Source organism: Biomphalaria glabrata, chromosome 13, assembly GCF_947242115.1.
Source record: "Biomphalaria glabrata chromosome 13, xgBioGlab47.1, whole genome shotgun sequence".
In the NCBI taxonomy this organism is placed as follows: Eukaryota; Metazoa; Mollusca; class Gastropoda; family Planorbidae; genus Biomphalaria; species Biomphalaria glabrata.
The window spans coordinates 30,531,404-30,553,469 of record NC_074723.1 but is presented as its reverse complement, the minus strand read 5'-3'; the positions used below and the strand labels follow the sequence as shown (position 1 = coordinate 30,553,469).

Genomic DNA, 22,066 nt, shown 5'->3' with positions numbered 1-22,066 from the left:
GGACGTCCTCAACAAAACAACTGAAACTTGACTTAAGCGCTTGGTTAAAACGCGTCGGAGCGCCAGAGAAGTCGTTAAGATAGTTATGGATTCATTTTCATAAATTATAGAAACTTAGAGACATTGACTAGAACAGATGAAAACTCTTCTTCTATGCCTGAAGCAGGCGCATTGTTAGCAGCTATGCAGTCTTCGTTTTTCACTTACCTTGGGTTTTGGCCCCTGTATTAAGGACGTTTTTTTTAGAAAAGGTAGGGGGGAAAGTATCACGACGAACTACCGCACTTGGCATCATATACCCTAGCTACGCCACTGACTAATACATGACCGAGACATTGGCTTAATTCAGTATGTAGCAGGCCTATCTTGTTGATTTAATTTGACAAGGTTTCTATCCACCCCCAGTGGCGTTACAGCCCTTGGACGGATCTGTCCTGCTTCATCACGTCTTTCCATTCAGGCCCTTAACTTTAAGTTGTTGAAGGATTTTTTGGAATATAACAGCTCGGGTTGTTAGCCTTGCGCATAAGGACTTGGGTTGGAGGCGCGGTGGCTGAGCGGTAAAGTGCTTGGCTTACTAACCGGGTCTCGGGTTCGAATCCTGATGAAGACTTTGATTTTTAACTGAAAGGGGAACTTTACTATATATGGATCTGGGGTAGTTCCCATTTCAGTTCTCTTGATAGCTGCCTTTATTTTCGGGGGCTCTAGTCTTCGTGGATCCCTCCACTTCATATGCAAGGCAGCAGATTTGATTTCTACGTTATATCTTTACGGCCGCCATGTTGGATGCCTGATTAGCATTTGTTTTTAAACGTACATGTAGAACACGACTTTAAATGATAAAAAATAAAACGCATTTTTCTAAATGTTGCTTGGATTTTTCGCTCTTGAGGCCATCTTGAATCTGGCTAGATGTAAAAATAAAAGACGAGAGGAAATTACTATCAAAATAATCTCCCTTACTTTTCGTAGGTCTAGTCTTACCAGTGTTACTATGTAGTAGTACTGTAGCCTATTATTTACTGATGTGTTTGCCTTCGTTTCAGGGAGTGACCTTAGAGAGGCTGACTCAGGCCCCACCCTTAGGCCTATCTTCGTATTGCTTACAAACAAATATTCTTATCTTAGCAATCCATTTGGCTTAGTAATAAAACATCTGTTGCATTTTACTAGGGGCGTAGCTAACAATTTTCCATCGTTTGGGGGCCCGGGGGGCTTGACCTCTTTGGGGGCCCCTGCATTCTGCGTAATATTTAATTCTTACTATAAAAAAATACTAATTTGGGCCCCCCTTAGGTGGTGGCCCGGGGGGGGGGGGGGTTCAAATTCAATTTACATCTCGAGAGACTAGCTTTTCCATTTGCAACTTCTTATGTAACTAAAGAGGCCAATATACCTAAGCCACTATAAATATGAATTATTGTACATTTAATACAAAAATAAGCATGCAAAGCAAATACTAAAGAGCCTATAATTATACGAGCATAGCATGCTGGTATCGTCAATTTCAAATGTTCCACAGTTCCAAATTTCAATAAGACTTCAGCAATTACTGTCCAGCTGGTGACGACGGTGGGCGGGGTTTGATCTTAGGACAATCCTGTGATAAGTCCTAAACGCATTGGCCTATTATTCATATCTCAGTAATTTTCTTTAGTTCTTTTTGGTCACCATTTCATGTATTAACGTCGAGTTTCATTATACAATTATAGAACTATTTACTTCAAGTCTGTGTATTCTTATTACCGAATGCCTACCAATTAGGACTAATTGTTTTTTAAAAATAAGTTTATAGATTTCGAGCGTTCATTTAGAAATGAAGATTATTGAGTCTTAGACCAACCTACAAGACAGCAATGTGTGGCAGCGTGGAAGGTTTGAACTCTAGACCATCGTGACGAACATATACTCGCAAGGAAAATGTAATATTACATTTTTAATTTTCATTTGTATCAAATCATTAAATAGAATATATAATCTGATATTAACTTTTCACATGTAAATTATGAGAGTCTGGTGTGAATGTAAATTTTGTTTTTTTATAGTTATGTATTGATTGGTGTAAAGCACAAATTGTAAGTCAAATTTCCTTACAGACAATAAAGATTACCTATTTAAAACATACCGGCATATTTATTGATATGCATTAAATGTCTTCATAATTATCATTTTGGATTATTAATCAAATGTCAGAACTTAAGACCTACCAAAACAATACTATAAGTAGCCATTATGCCATGCAATTGCTTACACTGGAGGTGCAAGAGCCATAGTAGATGTAGCAAGGTGTGAGGCATAATGGGTTATTGTGCTTCTTAAGCAATTGGTTTCCCACATTTTATTACACAGGGCAGTCTGCCAGGTATTTTGACAATTCCAGGTAAACAAGCTCATTTGTAGTTCACATATTGTTTCTAAACCCATTTTAAAAGCACAGCACTATACTGTTGATGGCGTCCTGATATTAAACCTCATTTTAGCATCCAATTACTGACATAGTAAGTGTAGATGTGTGATTTTAATAAAAATTGTACTATTACACAGAATTGAGATGAAAGGTTACCATCATGTAACTTTTTTATGAGTAAGTTGAATGTACTAAACAATTGGAAGAAGTGTAAAATTGTGATGTATTAAAAATTAAACATTTTAATGTGTATTTTCTTATTTTAATATGTGAACCACTGTGGCTACTGTAGTTGTAATGTTTAACACATTTTACTTGTGTATATTTAAATTTGCATATTCCTATAATGCATTTTAAATTAAAAACCTGTATTTGAATATAAATTAGCTAATTTAATAAATTAAAAGCTTTTTTTTTATTTAAAGAACAATATAATTTGAATTCAATTGACAGTTTTATCACAATCTTATTACTTTGAATTTGATAATCATCTTCTATGACATTAATAGTTTTCAGAACAAGATTTATTAAGCAGAACATGCCTTAAAAAACTCAACAAAGATATTTTCATTTCTTTAATAATATTGCAGCTAACTGGAAAAAAATCTTATCCTGGAAAAGGTATGGTTAAAAAAATGGTAACTGTTCCTAGTACAGAATTTAATTTTAATAAATTTATTAGTATACCAGTTTTCAAAATAGGTCACAAATGCTGATATCAATAATATGTAAGTAGAAAACTGACAATGATTGAGAATTTTTTGTAAAGAAGTAATGCATTTACTACTATAGTATAACTACATTTCCCCCACCTGTAGGATTTTTTCCTTTCTGTTAAATAATGTGGTCATTATTACATTTAGCGAAAATAAGTTTCAATTTAAAAGATACTGTACATCAAAAGTATATGTGACCAAAACATCAGAATGATGACATTTTATTTTATTATTCATGATAAACGTATTTAAAAGCTATAAAAACAGGGTAGTAAATGTAACAAAATTAGATTTTCTTATGAGCTAAAATTACTAATGATTATAAATACGAGTATAAAAAAAAATACAGATTAGAAATAATGACAATCATCTGTAACAGTTGTTTCTGCAATAAAAAACATTTCCTAGTTAGACAGCACCACCCACCGAGATTCACTATCCTGAAAGTGGAAACAAAACTCCCTGGTTAATAAGACTTGAATTTTCTTAAGGAGTAAATCTTTGATGGTGAATGCTGAAAATGGGACATTGAAACCCACCACACACCAATCATACCAAGTGTACAAAATGAGGGAGACTCAATAAGACCATGCAAATTATCACACAAGCTATAATTTGATTGGAAAAAAAAATTTTTATCTCATGATCAAAATTGAAACCAACATGATTAACCTGAAAAGTAAATGACCAATTAAATAAGTCAGCTAAGCTTTTCACTAAACTATGGTTCTTATATAGATTGATGAATGCAAATGAATGTTGACATGTTAAAAACTAATGTGAGAAATGACTACACTAGTGAAAATGTCATTACAATATGTTATGACAAAACAGCAGCACAGAGCTTTTGACAAGGCAATTTAACAAATAGTGCACAGTGAAAAAGCAGTGCCCCTTAAGTCAATTTCAAATTTTGATTCTGGAGAAAAAAAATATTAAAATAGGAAAATAAGCCATGATCTACTTGATTTACTTGGATGTAGAAACTACATTAAAAAAAAAAAAACATTTTCATTTAGAAACTCAGATTTCTTGACAGAAATCAAGGATAATACATTATTAATATAATAATAGTAAAAAAAAAAAACTGTCATGCAAAACAAAACACAGCTTTTCTTATCAGGGCTGAAAAATCATACTATGGTGTAGAAACAGTCTACAACATAAAACATTGAATGTCAAGAGTACATTAATCATAGACTTTAAAAGGAAGCAGTATGAGCATACAAATAATAAGCTTAATTTTTAGGTAACTTTAACATAACATTTAATTTATCTTAATTATATCTAATCTAGACACAGATTTTATAATTGATTTTTCTATAATGGTTTTTTAATAGTCCAATTGAACAATATTCCAGAATTAAGAAAGAATGAAGGTTGTCAATCATCGTGAGAGAATGTAGATAATCCAAATTAACAGCAATGTACCGATTAAAAAAAAAAAAGATTAGCCCTACAAATATAAGCTGAATCACAGCAAAAACAAACTGACATTTTTGATAAACTGCATGCTCCGGTCCCCTCAGTAGCCTTTTCACAAGCCTGATATAAAGTTCATCTTAGTTTTTTTTTTGTGTTATCTAGTTCAGATCTGATTAATCATCACAATTTTCAGCCTGGTTATCTGATGTCCACAGGGTAAGATTGTCACGAAGGAGTTGCATTATCAGCGTACTGTCTTTACAATCACTATCTTGTATCTTCTCCAAATCACTGATCGCCTCATCAAAGGCCTCTTTAGCTAAGTTACATGCCTTGTCTGGCGAATTGAGGATCTCGTAGTAGAAAACAGAGTAGTTAAGAGCAAGACCCAGCCTGTTGGGATGTGTTGAAAGCATGTTTTTCTTGGCATGCTCCATAGCTTTAGAATAAGCCTCTTCAGCATTTGTAATGGCTGCTGTACGCTCTGGACCTTGCTCAGACTTGTACTCAGCAATATACCGCCAGTAGTCTCCTCTCATTTTGAGGTAAAATACTTTCTCCTCATCTGAGCAATCATCAGTGATAAGGTGCTTCTCCAAGAGACCAAGGACTTCGTTGCAGGTTGAGTCCAGTTCCGATTCGACTTTCACGCGGAACTCTTGAGCAATAGCTTTGCGTTTCTCGTTTTCTGCTTTCTGTTCAATCATGCAGATAACACGCCATGAGGAGCGACGTGCACCCACAACATTTTTGTAAGCAACAGACAGTAGGTTACGTTTTTCTTGTGTTAATTTACCTTCAAGTTCAGTCACCTTCCGCATTGCTCTAGCCATATCATCATACCTTTCTGCTTGTTCGGCGAGCTTTGCGAAAGTAACAAGTTGCTCCACATCTTTAAGCCCATCAATGAACTTAAATGCACTAGCAGTACTGCTCGTCATCGTGGTTTACGAAATGCCGCTAAGCAATTGCACTTTCAGAGTCACAACACAGTGTAAAATATTGTTTATCCAAGTTTCTCAAGAGAAACGGATGCGGCAAGTGAAAAATGGCGGATTACAAATCTAAACCGGTTGAAGGCGGCGCTGTAATTGTTATTGAATGAGTCATTAGCATTCGCTCCCTTGTAAATAAAATGTCTTGAACTTAAATTCCTAAAATCTATACACAATTCTGACGAATTTATAAAGAAAAGTGTTCACACAAATATTTTCAAAATTTTAAGGTTTTAGATTTTTTTCTTTTGATAATTATTACATTTTATTTCATTTTAGTTTTTGTTAAATCATGTATTGAAGAAGTTCTCTCCCTTGGTTTATGGATCATATAGCGCCGCTGGCTTTTACAGGACTTTTTTTTTTCGTCTGACTCACATCCGGAAAATCTTGCCAGTTTATATTTCGTGTTTGACAATTATCTTCGCTTGCTTAGTTTCATTCTTGCTGTCTGTCTGGTATCTATTTCAATAACTATAACACCTTTATTTTACAAAATAATTGATTTTAATAAACGCTTTTTATATTTGAAAAACATATTTTCAATTTATTAGTTTTATATTTTAACATGCATATTAAATCATCACTATTACAATTATTTTATCAAAACATTTTAGAAAACCTGGCTTATTTATAACGAATTATTTAAACCTCAAATTGACAAGATTTAGACTACGAAATCAAAACAATATAAAAAAATATTGAATATTAGATTTAGATTTTAGATCTCTCATCTAGTCTAGACTCTGGACTTCTAGAGTCGTCTAGAATCTAGATTTAATACTAAATGTAGACTAGATCAAGATTTAGTCTACAATTAATACATTTAGGACCTAGATTTAGATTTCTAGATCTACGTAACATAGTCATGATAGTGTCTAAAGTAGATCAAGGTACTTTGCTTTGACTTTGACAAAAAATAAATTCAAAATAATAAAACTATTTTAATTATAGATAAATATATAATCTAATTATTATTATTATTTATTATATTATACTTCATATTACAATGAGAATTGCTAATGTCTGACGCCACATGTCGCTACATCATTCATGGAGTGACTTCATTTAAAGGGAAACTCCGATAGTTTTTCAAATTTTAGTTATTGACTTATTTAAATTCTGCGTAAAAAGTTGTAATAGTAAACATTATATCATTTTTTATTTAAATGCTCAGAAAATTTTATATTTAATAAATTAGACAGAAAATTCTTCACGCCCCCAAAAAAACGGGGTTCTGCGAGATTTTGTTTTATTTCATGCGTCACTTCCCTAAACAATACTGAAAGAGAAACTTGATTTAACCAATCATATAGCTTCATTCTTACAGTGGCTGTTAGGCTTAGTGACGGCCTAGTCCAGAGCTATGATACAGTTATATATATATATAAACATGTATAGATAGATCCAAAGGCATTAGGATAACCAACTCCAGAAAAAAAAAGTAACATTTTCATCTAAGCCTCTCCCTATCCCAAGAAGTAAATAGATCGTGTGTCTGAAATGATTCGAACAAGCTGGTCAGTGTAAGGCTAGTCGAGACTACGTGTAGTCGGTCATGACAAGACAACCAAGCGATAGTGTTTGTTGTGTGTTGAGTTGTCTGGCGAGAAAATACACACTGCCGTGATTAGTCAAGCATGTAAATCTACTTTTAATACGCATTTTTTCTTTGCTTACAAGATCCTAGATCTAACTGCATAGACGAAGATATATTTCTTTTACGAGAATGTAAACTTTGCTGTATGGTCTCCTGTTATACAATAAGTCAATAGATTAAAACACCTTTGTGACGTCACATAGAAACCAGGTGAAAGTCTGACTGTTTTGGATGCGCAGGAAAATTACGTCGGAAAAACATCAATTACTAAGTTATTATTGCAAATAAAAAAAAAGAAGAATATATTCATTATCTGTAAATCAAAACACATATTATATCAAAAATTGTCAAAACCATCGGAGTTTCCCTTTAACATCATCAGGATGGGCCCAAACTTGCCTTAATAAGCTGATTTCCTTTTATATTTTGTGTACCTAGTTAACCTAGGTATAGAAAAAAAAAAGATTTCTATAATAGAAATATTTATTTTAATACTATAGTCATAGATTGTTATGATAGTTATATTTTTTCCACTTACCCATTTCGAAAAATTGCCTAATTTGGCATCATTTATAACTGATAACACTGTGTTAGGGTAAGTTTTTTTAATTTTGGAGGACAAAATTTCATTAAAAAAATAATGAAATAACAAACTTTAAGCATAAATCTAGGTCTAATAACAATACAAATATACCAAGCTTGCTTAAAAATGATAGTAAATATGCAAAATCATTCTTACCTATGACTTTACTGTAAATTTTCTAAATAAACACGACTTTCATTTGTCGACAATGTTTTATCATTCTAAAGCTTAGGCTTAGGAATCCTACTTTAAGATTATCACAAGGGTTTTTAAAAAACGAAGCAAATGTAAAAACAACAATCAATCAACTAACACCATGGGCTCATGGGTTTTGAAGTCCAGCCATCCTGTTTCAAAACTATATACTATATAGCAGCTAGTCTAGCAGTTTATAGGTCAGTAGAGTAAGGATGTCAAATACCTATGTCTAAGTCTAGACTCTAGATCTAAAATCTAATATACAACAAAAACACCAGTCATTATATAGATCTAATTAATTATATAGACAGACATAGTCACATGATAGTGTCACATAGAGATCAGACATACACAAGTCCAGTCCAAGTGGCAGTGCCTGCTAAATAATAATCTAATTATATTTTATTATATAAATGCCTTTATAAAAAGGCTAATTGTATATAAATATAATATATAGTTCGTCCATCATGATTCGATGATGACCACTTTGTCATCCAGGGGGTTGAGGGCTTTGCACTGGGGTTTTATGTCTCCTCATGTGGCCGTATGGATAAAAAAAAAATAAAGATAGATCTAGATCTACTATCTAGTCTAGAGTAGCTATCTAGATCTAGACTTAGATGATAGATCGATATCAATGAGTAGATCTATTAACTATTAGAACTAGATAATTAGAATAATTTGTTAGAATCTTACACTACTTACTACAGTTACAAATACAATCTTATATTGAATCTACCACAGTACCACAAGATCTAGGTCCAGTACCTGGGCAGAAGCAGCGTCAATGTACTAGATTTAAGATGATCGGTAGATCTACTATAGTCCACTAAATCTAGTAAAGTCTAGATCTAAGTCCAAGAAACTAGTACAGACTAATAATCTTTTACGGACTAATACACCATCCGTTTCAACCAAATTCAGAGGGTGAACTGTCTCAGGACAACGAATGACCAATAAATTTCACCAAACTTTTTGACGTAGCAAAAACAATTCAAACAAAAAATTGAAAAATACAAGGCACTCTCGCCCCGTACAAGTAATATGAGTAGAGGAAAAAAAACAGAGTTGGGACAACTACGTGACACTAACATACTTTTTTAGCCTGTGAATTAGTGTAACAGTAACTGTTACAATGAAATTTCATGACCCGCTCTCTCCTACCTCAACACACCTATCTTTTTTCGTGAATGGGGCAGAGGATGTAAAATTCAACATTAAAGCTAGCACTAGGTTCAAAGACATGGGTTATTTCAGACTTCTCAGGGTTTCAGCTCTTAATTATCCTTACAATTTAAAACAAAACTTTCAACTTGTTTTCTCTTTCTAGTTTCCCTTTGGACCAAAGGAGGCCAAGCTTAGTGGTAGCTTGGAATGAGTCAAGTATAACCGAGATGATCAGAAGGTACACTGTATTCTAATTGTCTACACCAGTGCCTCCCAAACTGTTTCTTTTACAGAACACTTTGCACAATCAGAGAATTTAAGAGAAGCAGTTTAGCAGTTTGCTAATTTTTTAGGTTAGATTATCTCCTACTTGTTTCAATAAAAATAATAATAAAAACATAAATAATATTATATATTAAAAATATATTCTAAATTTAGCATTATTATTAATGGATAAGCATAAAACTATAATTAAATAGACTTGAGCATTAGAAAAATTAAGGTATTTTTACCTTAAAGAGCATAACAATCAGCCAAGATATTGGTAGGCTAAATTCTAATATCTGGTGTGGCTTCAAGCCTGATATACTTTGACTTTTTGAAACATAATAAGAGTATCCTGCTTGGCACAAATAGATTGAAGAAAACAAAAGTGAAATACCTTGTTTTGAAATATTGTGGTACTTTTCAGACAAACTCATCCAGAAATCAATTAATGCTTGATCTTTGTACCCAATTGGATTCAGAACTGAGATCAGTTCAACATTTATAGTGATGTAGATTTTTTGCGGTACAGAGAAGAGCTAATAAAATCCTTTCTTTTCTGCATTTACTTAATAACTTAATAAGTCATTCTTTTGTCGGCCTACTAGTTAAATTACTTCAATAGTTAACGAAACAACTATTTAGGCCTTATGGCACCCTAATGACCAGCAGAACAGAGTTTGGGAAACACTGGTATACAACTATTTTTAATATTAACTTTTGTGTTACTTGTAAATTGATTGGGACAACTATTATTTGGGTTTAATTTTCATGAGATAGTCTTGTTTAAAATGAATATGAACAAATTACGTTGTACTTGGCACTGCAACAAAATAATCAACAAAGAAAATATTTCAAAGATACCAATACATGAAATACAATCTATATTTATTTAACCATTACAGTCAAATATGTGATAATGGGTATACATCCTATTATTGTAATTTGTGAAAGTCATTTTTGAAAAAACAAAGTCTGGTCATCGTAATTTAAACCAAGAAATGTATGTCTAGTATTTAATTTTTGAGAACTTGATATTAATTGAAACAGTAAAAAGGTTACCTAGAATATTCTACTACTGTCTATTGACAATTAGTAGACTAAGACACCAAATTTGACACAACGTGTTGAACATTTCTCTCAGAAAAAAAGTGTCACAGAAATCTCTTATACTCATGGTCACTGAAACAACCATTTTAGTTTCACAGGATAGCTACCTCTGCTTACCAGTTTCAGGAACATGTACCGGGCTGTCACTGGGGTCTCATGAATGACATCTTTTGTAGTTCACCTTCTGATTTTTACAATGGTCCAATCCATCAACTTGTAACTATCTTCTCAGTTTGCTTGTAAAGCCAATCTGACCACTATTTAAAAAATCTCAGGTCTATTTACACTAAAAGGTTTATTAAAACTTTTGTGGGTTTTTTTTCAATGAGAGTTGAATAAGTGTTTAAAAAAATTTTGCTGGGACTGTGTAGTTGTCTAGGTTTACAGAATAATATTTTCCTTTACAACCTTATATTTAGTTAAAATATAATCATTTTGGTAAAAAAATTATTTTTAGTGGGAAGCGTGGTCGAGAGGCTAAGTATGCTTGAACTTAGTTTGGCTACCTATGAAGGGGGCTCAAGGTTTGACATTTGACTCGTTCAGAGTGGTGTTTACTGAGTTCCCAAAGGCAGCACGGAAAACCTTCTCCCAGATAACCCCATCCCCCACTGGTCCACAAATGAGATTGGACCATAGCACTCTGAGCATGCTATAAGCATGAAAGTAGCGTTATAATATAATATAAAAGCTATAATTATTTATTATTATTACTTTATAAAAAAAATCCTAAAATGATTATTAAATATATACAAATATATATGATTTGGTTTGGTTCCCAATCAGTCCTGCAGCACATAAGAGGCTGAGAAAACTTCAATGTTGAGAGTTTGCTGTCATCTTTATGTTTAACATGAATCTCTTAGGCTCACTATTAGAGGAATTATAAATCATTATTCCCCATTTTTCGCACATTATTCATTAAAGTGTTTTTTTTTTCTATAAAGTTAATTTAGTTGGAAAAGAATCAAATTTTCAGATTTTTTTTATACACTTTCAAAACTTGTTTACAAATTAAAAGATCACATTTTGTATATATATAAGTGCATTTGAAAAGCTCAACTGGTTGGAATGTATCTAACAATAAAAGAAAATATTTAATTACTTTTAATTTAATAATTCTCTAATAATTGATTTTTTCTTCAGCAATGAATGGAAACATGGAGTTGACCTTACACCAGACACAAGTTGGTAATATCTGAAACATCTTTGTGAAAGAATATACTCTCGGTGGTTGATATTTTTTGAAAATGGCAGGAGCACTAGTGACCCCTGAAAGCAGTTACATTCTTATAGGAACTGTCCTTGTAGCCCATTGGACATGTGCCATGTCTATGGTTTTCATCAACAAGGCACTAGTGTCCGGCAGGGCACCATCCGCAGATATTTCCTTGTTCATTGTCTGGATACAGAACCTCATTGGAGTAGCTCTGATCCAAGTGATCAACCTTGGCACCATTATTGTGGGGGGTACCTGGGAGCGAGCAAAGTGGGATCTGTCCACCCTTCTACACCCCGACATGATCATGTCTTCCGTGACCTTCACCGGCACCTTGGTGTTCAACAATTTAATGCTTAAGTACATCAGCGTGGCCTTTTACCAGGTGGCCAGGTCGCTGACGCTTATCTTCGTCATCACCTTCAGCATGATCATCCTGCAGGAGAAGATCACCTCCAGGGTCGTTGTGGCCAGCCTCTTCATTGTCATGGGATTCTACATTGGCGTGGATCAGGAAATGTTGTCCACGGGCGTCAATCCCTTAGGCATCATGTACGCCGTCGTTGCCAGTCTTCTGGCTGCCTTGTGTGGAATATTTTTTAAAAGAGTACAGAAGAAAAAAATGCTATCCTCGGTACAGTTGACGTTTAACAATTGTCTCATCAGCAGTTTGGGTCTGACCCCTTTGATATTCTCTACATCGCAGCTTAACAATTTTCTTTACTCGTCCATGTCAGAAGATCTTACGGCCAGGATGCTGCTCTTCCTGTCTGGCATAATGAGCTTGTCCATGGGCTGGCTCAGCGCCTTACAGATCTCCCTCACCTCGCCTCTGACTCACAACATCAGCATCAACGCCAAATCTCTCTTTCAGACGGTCCTCGCTGTTATATGGAGTGGAGAAAGTAGAGCTTGGCTGTGGTGGCTGGGCAATGGGCTGGTAATGACAGGCATCGCCACCTACACTGCACACAAACTTAATCCCCAGACTAGGGCATCTTTGAATATGGACGTGGAGATCCAGGCACCACATCCAACGAACCGAAATAAATAATAGCCAATCAAATTACTTATCCCAGAAAAAAGATTCCTATTAAATTTTGTGATCTTTATGATGTGATTTATATATTTTGTATATAAATATATTGAAATTATTGCCAGCAAAGAAAAAAATTATCAGAAATATGACAATTTTTTACATGTTATTTTAAAGTAAAAATAAAAAAGAGCATGTAAAGCCCTTTATTTATTTTATTTTTTTGTTCAAATCCTAGAATTTATTTTTTAGATCACTCTTCTATAGAACATTACTATACTTTTAGATTACTACAATAGTTTTTTATATACTCAACTAAAGGTAGCATTTGTAGGTTTTTATTTTTTAATAAAGTTGATTCTTTTGTTTCATGTCTTCTTTGAGGTACATTCTTAAAGTGACTTCAAGTTGGCAATGTAGTGAAAAGAAAAGCATTTTGTAATTAAAGAGGTATTTGTTTATATTTAAAATTGTCCAAGAGCTGCTTCTCATGGGTTGAAGTAAGCACTGCCTGTCTGCAGAAATATTTGTCTGATTATAGAGTGGCAGCCAATTATTATTTTTTGTTTTTCAAGTTCAGCTTTTGCTAAGAGGCTTTTTTTTTCTTCTGTAGATCATGGAATTATTCAGCCCATGTTAGTACCGTAGTTTTGCGCATATAACCTTGGGTTATACAAGCGTTTACTAACAATTGGCAGCAGTGCGGGGGTGTACAAAGGTGTAGGGTTTACAAAATTTATTTTACTCATAAACATAGTATATGGAAACTAGGGACATTCCATTGGGTTTTTATACTTCCTATAGTTCCCTGTGTACAGATATGACCTATACTTATATTTAACTTGCATGTTGCACTCTTATGTATCACATGTAGGAACAACTGGAGCATGATAGCGTTTCGTGGGATAGACTCTTATGAGCAACAACTTTATGTACCAGTAGTTTATGGCAAGTTAGGTGCAGCTTGTACGTTTTTGTTTTTACTTATTTTGTAATTTGTGCAGGGTATACGCTTATGCGGGTTATATGCGTGAAAATACGGTAACCAATATTAGTAGCGTACACCACCCCTTCCTAAATCCTAGAATCTTTCTTCATTTAGCCGTTAGATACCTTTGAATCTCATCATGAATTTTTTTGTATAGCAAATGACAGTTAGTGTTGAGCGAAGTGATACAAAGATAGCTAAGGTTTTACAAATGAGATCAACCAAACTTTGCCACATTATCAAAAAAATGATTTAAAGTAACAACACAGGCTTATAACTGAAAAACAGAGGAATAACCTTGATGCTTTACCTTGTGCTTTAAAAGTAGCTATTACATTACTGTGAAAATCATGTTGGCTATAAAAGTAGCCACTACATTATTGTGAAAATCATGTTGGCTATAAAAGTCATGTTGGCTTTTATCATTATGTATATATTTTGTACAAATTTTTAAAAATTATATTTATGTAATACAGCATTCCACTTGCCAATATTTTTGTTTGCCATTAAAATACAGTTACCCACCCATTAAGATACTGTTCCCACCTGAGTATTCAGACTTTATTTTTGCTGTAAAAGGAGATGAACACTTACAATGTTTCTTGGCTGTGACTGCATTCTCTCTATGAAGTTATGTACTTGTATGCTGCACTGATTTTAGATCAATATTTCAATCATACTATCACCAAGACATCGTCTTCAGTGCAGCCCCTAAAATGTTATTGTCTGTTTTAGTTGAGATAGGTCTACGTTCAAAGAATCAATGAAATGCTGAGCCAAATTAGTGTGTAGAATATTATACACAAATTATTAGTAAAAAGAGTAAAGTACCTCTTTCAGACCTTGCGATCTATAGGACAAGTGATATAAGCCATCTGTTTCTGTGGCCCACAGTTAAGGAGGGTTTAATGACCAGCCGCCTTTATTTTTTAACCCTTAAAGTGCTGAGCTTTTTTACTATGAGTGCATACCAAATGGATTTACAATGCTAGTGTTTAAAGGCTTAATTACCAGACGTGTCTAAAGGGTTAACTAATGTGCATTAGAGTTGGGTAGACAGAGTTCCCTTAAAATCTCAAATTCAAAATCCCAGTCTTCATCTAACTTGAGACCCATCAGTTGGGACACCTAGCAATTTAAGACTCAGCTATCATGTCCCACAAATTATTATCATATTACATTATTTTTTCTATCAATTTTATCTTATTTTTTGTTTTTTAGAGGAGAAATGAAATCTTTACATGAATGGTCTTGACATTTCACAAAGAGTGCCAATATACTAAACATTTTATTGATGATTGTTATTTTTCCAAGTACTTTCTTATAGATAATGCTTCTGTTTTTTTTTTTAACTTACAGAAAAAAAAATCCTTCTTGTCATTCGGTTATATTTTACATCAGTTTGACTTTGTGGAACAAGGTTATGTTCAGTGGCATAGCTTGACCACTTTAGGGGCCCCTGCATTTTTCACGTGAGATAATTGGGTAATATTTAATGTAAGAAGAATTTTTAGAAGACTCATTTGGGGGCCCCTCTGAAGTGGGGGCTCGGAGGATTTTCACATTCCTCCACCATAGCTATGCCACTGATTATGTTATATTAAGCAAGATTTTGTTTCTCCTGAATAATATTGACCACATTGGTCAACTTGATCTTTTATAGTGTTGAAATAACATTCTGTTTGTGCCCAGGGTGATCTATTACTTACTTCAGCCATGTTAAAGTTCTTGGGATTTCTTATTCAAAACTGGGATTTTTATTTTACCTGAAAAAAAAGAGGGAGGGGGGGGGGTTAGTGTTGAAATAGTCCTGACAAAGATCTTGTCCACTGACTATATGTTTGTTCTCTTACTTTTGTTGTAAAACTGACTTACATGAGTGGGTCAGTTAGAAGGTTGTACTCCGTGTTGAATATCTGTGATAGATTATTGTTGATACAGTTGAAAGGTTATTATAATCTTGTGTTCAGTATCTGTGATAGCTCTGATGTTCAAATTTGTTATATTTTTTGTATGTATTCTTAGTTAGCGAATTAATGAACCTATTGAATAAAAATACTTGAAACATAAACTTAGTATCTTTATGTAAGGGTAAACTGTTGTTTTATCTTGGATACAATTATATCAGTGTTTCCCTAACTTTTTACTTATCGGAACACTTCACACATTCTGACTAAATAATGGAACACTTTGCTTAATTTTTAGATTAATTCATGTGGTGGCCTACTTGTTAATTATTCCAGTATTTCTTGGAACACCTATTCAGGCCTCACAGAACAGTAGTCCGCTGAACACAGTTTGGGAAACACTGAACTATATAATAGCATAATAAATATCAGGGACCTATGTACATGATGATATTTGTTATGCAAATTGTTCTACTTCCATATCACTGGTGGACAGTGCTGTCACCTGGTGTTCCCTGGCAACTTGAGTATGACCACCATTTTTGAAAAATAAAAAAGTTCTCTTTCAGACCTTGCAATCTATGGGGCAGATGATGATAAGTCATTTGTTTCCATGACCCATGGTTAACGAGAGTGTCATGTAGCCAGCACAATGACCAACCACCTTTACTTTGCCAAACTAATATCAGGTACACATTATAACTGGGTGGACTCAGAGGCGCCCTATAGATCCCAAAATAAAAAATTCTCAGTCTACACGAGGATTCAAGCAAATGACCATTGACCTGGTTCGGAAGCCAAGTGCTTTACTACTAAGCCACCACGCCTCCCATCTCCTTTTGAGTGTTTCAAAATGGGGTCCTGTTGCGGAAGATCCCCAGCTGGTTAAGTACATCGCTTATAGGTGTTTGGAGGAAGCAGTGAGCTGTGGATGGAATGTGATTTTCACCTTCATTGGTATAGTCACTTTAGTGTAAAGACTATAATGAAATCTTGCACTTACTAAATTGTTGATCTGTGGACTACACCCCACTTTGTTAGTTTGTCTATCAGGAGTGAAGCCCCTTAGTCGTTGGGAGTATCAACTATGAAAGTCCCTCCGACAGCTTCTGCAACTGAGTTGGTGCCAAAATGTAACGCGAAGTGTTTCTTTGGATCTCATCAGCAAGGCTGAGAAAGGGACCATGGCGCATGCTAAGGCCAAGGAATGCGCCCCGGAGAGGAAACTCTGGTGCTGCTGCAAAGCGGCTATACTATCTAGAGAGCATCTTACTTTGTTAGCTTGTCTATCTAGAGAGCGTCTCACTTTGTTAGTTTGTCTATTATCTAGAGAGCATCTCCTAGGATTCAGCTGAGTTCTTGATACTCTATTGATATTGTTTTCCAAACATGTTTCTTGAAGATGTAGTTAACTGCCCTGCATGCTTTTGTGCTGTCTAGCAGTTTGGTATCTGATTCAGACTGTTAAGCCTCGCCTATCATCTATCATTTCCCCCTATTTCCTAACTAGACCACATTTCTATTGAAGTCATTATAGTTATAAGCAACAGATGGGAAACAACCTATATAATTCCAAATTTTGAAAGTTAATTTTATTTATTATTTCCCCTTTATAAGAGTCAAAGATGTAGGTAAAAGCAAAATAATACCAACTTTGAACAAATAATTTCTTGACGTTAAGTATGTTGAGAAAGCATCCATATGGCTACTTACAACAGCACAATCTTTCAAAATTAAAGGTAAAACAAAAATAATGCAGTTAAATATAAAACATTAACATTCAATATTAGAGACACATTAATAAATAAATAAATTATGGCTTTTATATAGAGCTACTTTCATGCTCAAAGCGTTTTGGTCCAATCTCAGTGTGGGAGGGGGTATCTAGGAGAAGGTTTTTCCGTGCTGCCTTCAGGCGCTCAGTAAACACAACTCTGCCCGAGTCGGGTGTCGAACCTCAAGCCCCCTTCATAGGTAGCCAAGCCAAGTTCATGCGCACTTAGCCTCTCGACCACGCTTCCCACACATCTCTTAGTCCGTACACGCTAGAACAAAGTCGTTCAAGTGTTCCTTCTTCCCTAGTGCCATTAGACAAATGGAATGGGTTGCCTGAATCAGCCAGGAAAACCATCAACTTAGCAAAGTTTAAGTCATTGATTAGCATGCATGACTCTATTGACACATGAAACGCGCTGGGCGTAATTATCTTCTTTTTTTTGAAGTAACGTCTGTAATAAATAAGATCAGATAAAGCCTTAAACTTACTTGTTTTGTTACGTGTCGGATATTCCTTCAGAGTTGAAGATAATCTAGATCTAGATCCTAGTCCAAACCTCTCGCAGGACGACGTGGGATGGCAGTGGGCAGGGTATGAACCCGGAACCAAATTTAATACATCGATATTACAATTATTTTGTGCTACAGCGATAGAGTTATAGCGCCACTGGGATGGATGAATGAATATGATATTTTCTGTTCTCTTTTCAGAACGTTAGGTTCTAACGTTAGGTTCTAACGTTCTGAAAAGAGAACAGAAAATATCATATTCATCCATCCCAGTGGCGCCATAACTCCATTCAGATCTCTGCTGAGCCTTTCGTCTCGATGCCGAACCCCAAACAGTTGTATCTTATATAATACAGACGTTACTTTTAAAAAAGAAGATAATTATGTCATACGCGTCATGCATTTAGTCATGCATATTAACCAATGACCTAAATTTTGCCAAGTCACTGGTTTTTCCTGGCTATCTCAGGCAACCCATTCCATGCTCTAATAGCACTAGGGAAGAAGGAGAATTTGTACAAATTTGTCCTAGCATATGGGACGAGGAATGTGCCTTTATCTTTGTGTCTTTTATTAAATTTTGTTTTTTGTATTTGAAAATTATGGTTCAGTGTTTTATGTATAATTGCTACTTTACTTTTAAGTCTTAGGCCTCCATCTCCAATGTTCGCTCCTCTGTTCTCTGACATTCAGTAATAATCATATACCTTTAAAAACGACATAGCCTATCAAAAACTCTTATTCTGTAGGCCTACACCGAATATACACACACAAAAAGCTATTTATAGTTTGTTTTCGTTTCGCCGTAGATGGATACACGTAGATGGAATAAGATGCAACCAATATCGCTTTCACCTCACCTTTACTCTGTTGGACCGTTGGGGCACCACACAAGATCAGTTGACAGTCTTTCTCCATTCCTCTCTGTCTTTTGCCTTTGATAGCATCTCTTTCATTGACAGGCCCGTCCATCCCTTTAATATTGTCTTCTCATCGCTTTCTCTGTCTTCTTCATCTTTTTTTTTCTGGTACTGTTCCCTGAAGGATGGATTTTGCAAGCAAACAATATACACAATATTCATTTTATCGTACACAATTTGCTTCTGTAGCCCAACAGTCCTGGGTTTAAAGTGTTTATCTACACAGACCAATGAGCTTTAAAAAAAAAAAAAAAACAAGACACAGATCTCAAGTAATGGGGTCGTTTGCACTAACCCTCATCATTCTTGACCTCCGTGACCCCGTATCGAAGGCGCCGCATCATTTCAGCGTCCGCTCTTCACCGAAGTTTTATTCACGAAGCACTGGTGTAACTTACCCAGTGGCGTAGCTAGAGTGGGGAGGAGGGGGGAGAATTTGAAAATCCCCCCGGGCCCCCACTTGAGGGGGTGCCCCTAAATAAGGGTTCGATATTTGTTTTTTACATTACATATTAAATATTACGCAAAATGCAAGGGCCCCCAAAGAGGTCAAGCCCCCGGACCCCCAAATGATAGCAACTTCCTACCTACGCCACTGAACTTACCGGTAATATTCTGTAGTCAAACAGATTCGTCCATCTTGCGAGAGATTCAGGAAGACTTAGAAGACGATGAGCAAAATTCTCCTGAGTATTAATTTATTAAACTCTTGAATAATGCCTTACATTCGGAAATTCCCGAACGCCATAGTCCTTTCAAGAACTCGATAGTCCTTTCAAAACCGGTGTTGGCTCTAGATCTAGGTCTAGTGCTCAAGCCAAATTTACTTTTTTTTTTTAAATTATAACATTCAAACTAGAGTTTTCCCCCATGTAGACAACGAGCCAGTGATTCTTTTCTCAGCAATAAACATCAATTGTTAAAAATAGAGCCGTTTTTTTTTCAGATCAGCGTCCATGTAGGTTCCTGAAGGTTCCATGAAGCATTGACTTGAATAGAGGTATTGTAAAATAAGTATTCAAGTAGTTAATTAATTATTGGTAATTAATTATGTTTGGTATCGAAAAAAAGGGAAATATATGCTACTTATTGAGAAATGCGGCTGTATATGTAGAGTTTTTTTTTCACTTTTACGTTTGGTCTTTTTTTCTCCCACTTCCTAATCTTGGATCAAGTTAAAATTTTTGCATAATTGTTTATAGTCGATGACGATACATGAATAAAATAATTATATATCCTTTTAGATAATCAATGGTAATTGATTTTGGTTTTTTATAGTAAAAAGAGAGCTGAATTCTGTAATACTTAATATATAGGCAATGATTTTGCGGTACTTCTCCTTAGGTACTCTTTATTTCTTTTTTTTTTAAAGATTTTTTTTAATTTGCTTGTGACAAAAACAGCAACAAACAGGTCCTCTATAATATAAGTCCATAAGATGTCTTAAAATGATCTTAGACGATCACGCGAATTACAGACATGTATGCACTATATGTACCTCGAAGATCACTTGCAGTTCAGTATAAGCCAATTATGCCTCCTTCTTTCTTTGAATTAATTTGAATGCTTGTTTGCGAATAGAATAAAATAGTTTTAAAGATAAGGAATAATGCGTTCCAGACGCGATGAGAATGCACTGTTGCAGAATTAAAGAAAACGTGTGACGCAGGGACTCCGCCCTGTACCCCTTGCAGCGCTTCTCCAGAGCTGGATAAAAAGGGGGAACACAACATTTTTTATTAGGGGGCGAGGCGTCAAAGATGAAAGTTTGAGAAACGCTGTATCATCTTTCTAAACATGTGCTGATATCCTAAATATATACTGTCTTGAAAAGCGACCAATGTCAAGACGGATGTTGGTGTCTTTTTTCTTTTGATCGTGACTGTGTTTAAATTTGGTATACTTTCTGACCTCAGTGCATACAGAGACCAATAACTGAGCAAATCCATTGACACGTGACACAAAATGAATCCCCCCTTCCCCCGCCTTTTTTTTTTTTATTTGTTTCGGTTAGGCCAACAGCCGCAGTTTTTTTTTAATTTTTTAAGAGAGGTTACTCTTGTCTAAAATACAGTATAGATTCGCAAAAGTGCGCAGGGTAGCCTCAACATTTAAAATAGTTGACAGACGACCTGAACAAGTTTTTGGAGTTCGTGTCTAGAAAGGTGGTAAGAAAAAGAGCTGACGGGGAGGGGAAGGGACAGACACAAAGCTGTACGTGGAGGGTGTAGCACAGACAATAGTGAATCCACTCTGAGAAAGTTTTTTTTTTTTTTTAGAAGGGCTTTTTTTTTCTTCTATGCAGTAGTATTTTTCTGAATAGTGTCTAACCAGGTACGCCACTGTAATACGTAAGATGATCTAGCTCAGGATAATAATATTTATTAGAATGTGTATTCCTGTGTGTTCAGCGAAGCAACCACCGTCCTCTCTCTCTCACACTCTCTCTCTCTCTCTCTCTCTCCCTCTCTCTCAAACATAGACACCGCACGTTTAAACTAAAATACTGACACAAAATATTATTGTATTGATAGGTCTTAAAAAATAGCCCCATAAATGTCCGAATGGAAACAAATTATGTTTTAGTTTTTTGTTTGTTTTTGTAAGTTGGCTTTTTTTATAGTAGTAAATAGGTAGGATTTAGATGTATTTTTATACAGTAACTACATCTACATCTTCAGCTTTTGGCCACTATACAAAAGCAACCAGTAAGGGTTAAACCGCATAGTTTGAGAAATGTTGAAGGAACCCCGCCCCCCTCCCTTTTCCAACCTGTATAATACCTCCTCTTCTAAGGCCAGCTACTTTTCACTGCTGAAGTGTTATTAATATTAATGTCTAGGAGCAACGTAAACAAGTTTTACAAGTTAAAAAAAATACAGCAAAAATAATAATAATAATAAGGATCGGGAGGGTTGGGTTATGAATAATATGGTTGGAAAAATATGCGCTTTAGAATTGCCCACCGAGGACCGCAAGATTAAACATTTTTTTTCCTCATTTGATATTTTAATCTATTTTTTTGAGGGGCCCCCGAAAAAGGAAAAATCCGCTATTACTTTTGTGTAGTCTGTCCGTCTTTCCCGGCCCCGTTTAGATTCCAAAAACTAAAAAATATATTGAAAATCCGACTTGATATTATTATAATAAATTTGCTCCTGCGCAGACGCTTATGGTGCGCACCAGCGCTCTCTTCAGCACTGCACTTGATGAAGACTGGATGTTTAGACTAGCTAGGAGAG

At 35.0% G+C, this 22,066-nt stretch overlaps 2 protein-coding genes across 3 annotated transcripts; one reads left to right on the top strand and one right to left on the bottom strand.

The window, feature by feature from the left end:
- Positions 1 to 2,970: 2,970 nt before the first annotated feature.
- On the bottom strand, positions 2,971 to 5,638 carry LOC106062020 (14-3-3-like protein). The gene has a single exon (XM_013220279.2). The coding sequence runs from the start codon at positions 5,490 to 5,492 to the stop codon at positions 4,725 to 4,727; it is 768 nt and encodes a 255-aa protein (XP_013075733.1). The 5' UTR covers positions 5,493 to 5,638; the 3' UTR covers positions 2,971 to 4,724.
- Positions 5,639 to 6,203: 565 nt separating this feature from the next.
- LOC106062018 (GDP-fucose transporter-like) lies at positions 6,204 to 15,782 on the top strand. Of its 2 annotated transcripts, none has more exons than XM_056008802.1 (3): positions 6,204 to 6,439; positions 9,258 to 9,332; positions 11,615 to 15,782. In XM_056008802.1, the coding sequence occupies exon 3, from the start codon at positions 11,719 to 11,721 to the stop codon at positions 12,739 to 12,741; it is 1,023 nt and encodes a 340-aa protein (XP_055864777.1). In that variant the 5' UTR covers positions 6,204 to 6,439; positions 9,258 to 9,332; positions 11,615 to 11,718; the 3' UTR covers positions 12,742 to 15,782. The 2 variants fall into 2 exon arrangements, with proteins under 2 accessions (XP_055864777.1, XP_055864778.1); XM_056008803.1 differs by having other exon boundaries at positions 9,258 to 9,447.
- Positions 15,783 to 22,066: the final 6,284 nt, after the last annotated feature.

Excerpts from the sequence above, each read along its gene's own strand:
- LOC106062020 (XM_013220279.2), bottom strand. The coding sequence starts at position 5,492 with ATGACGAGCAGTACTGCTAGTGCATTTAAGTTCATTGATGGGCTTAAA.
- LOC106062018 (XM_056008802.1), top strand. The coding sequence starts at position 11,719 with ATGGCAGGAGCACTAGTGACCCCTGAAAGCAGTTACATTCTTATAGGA.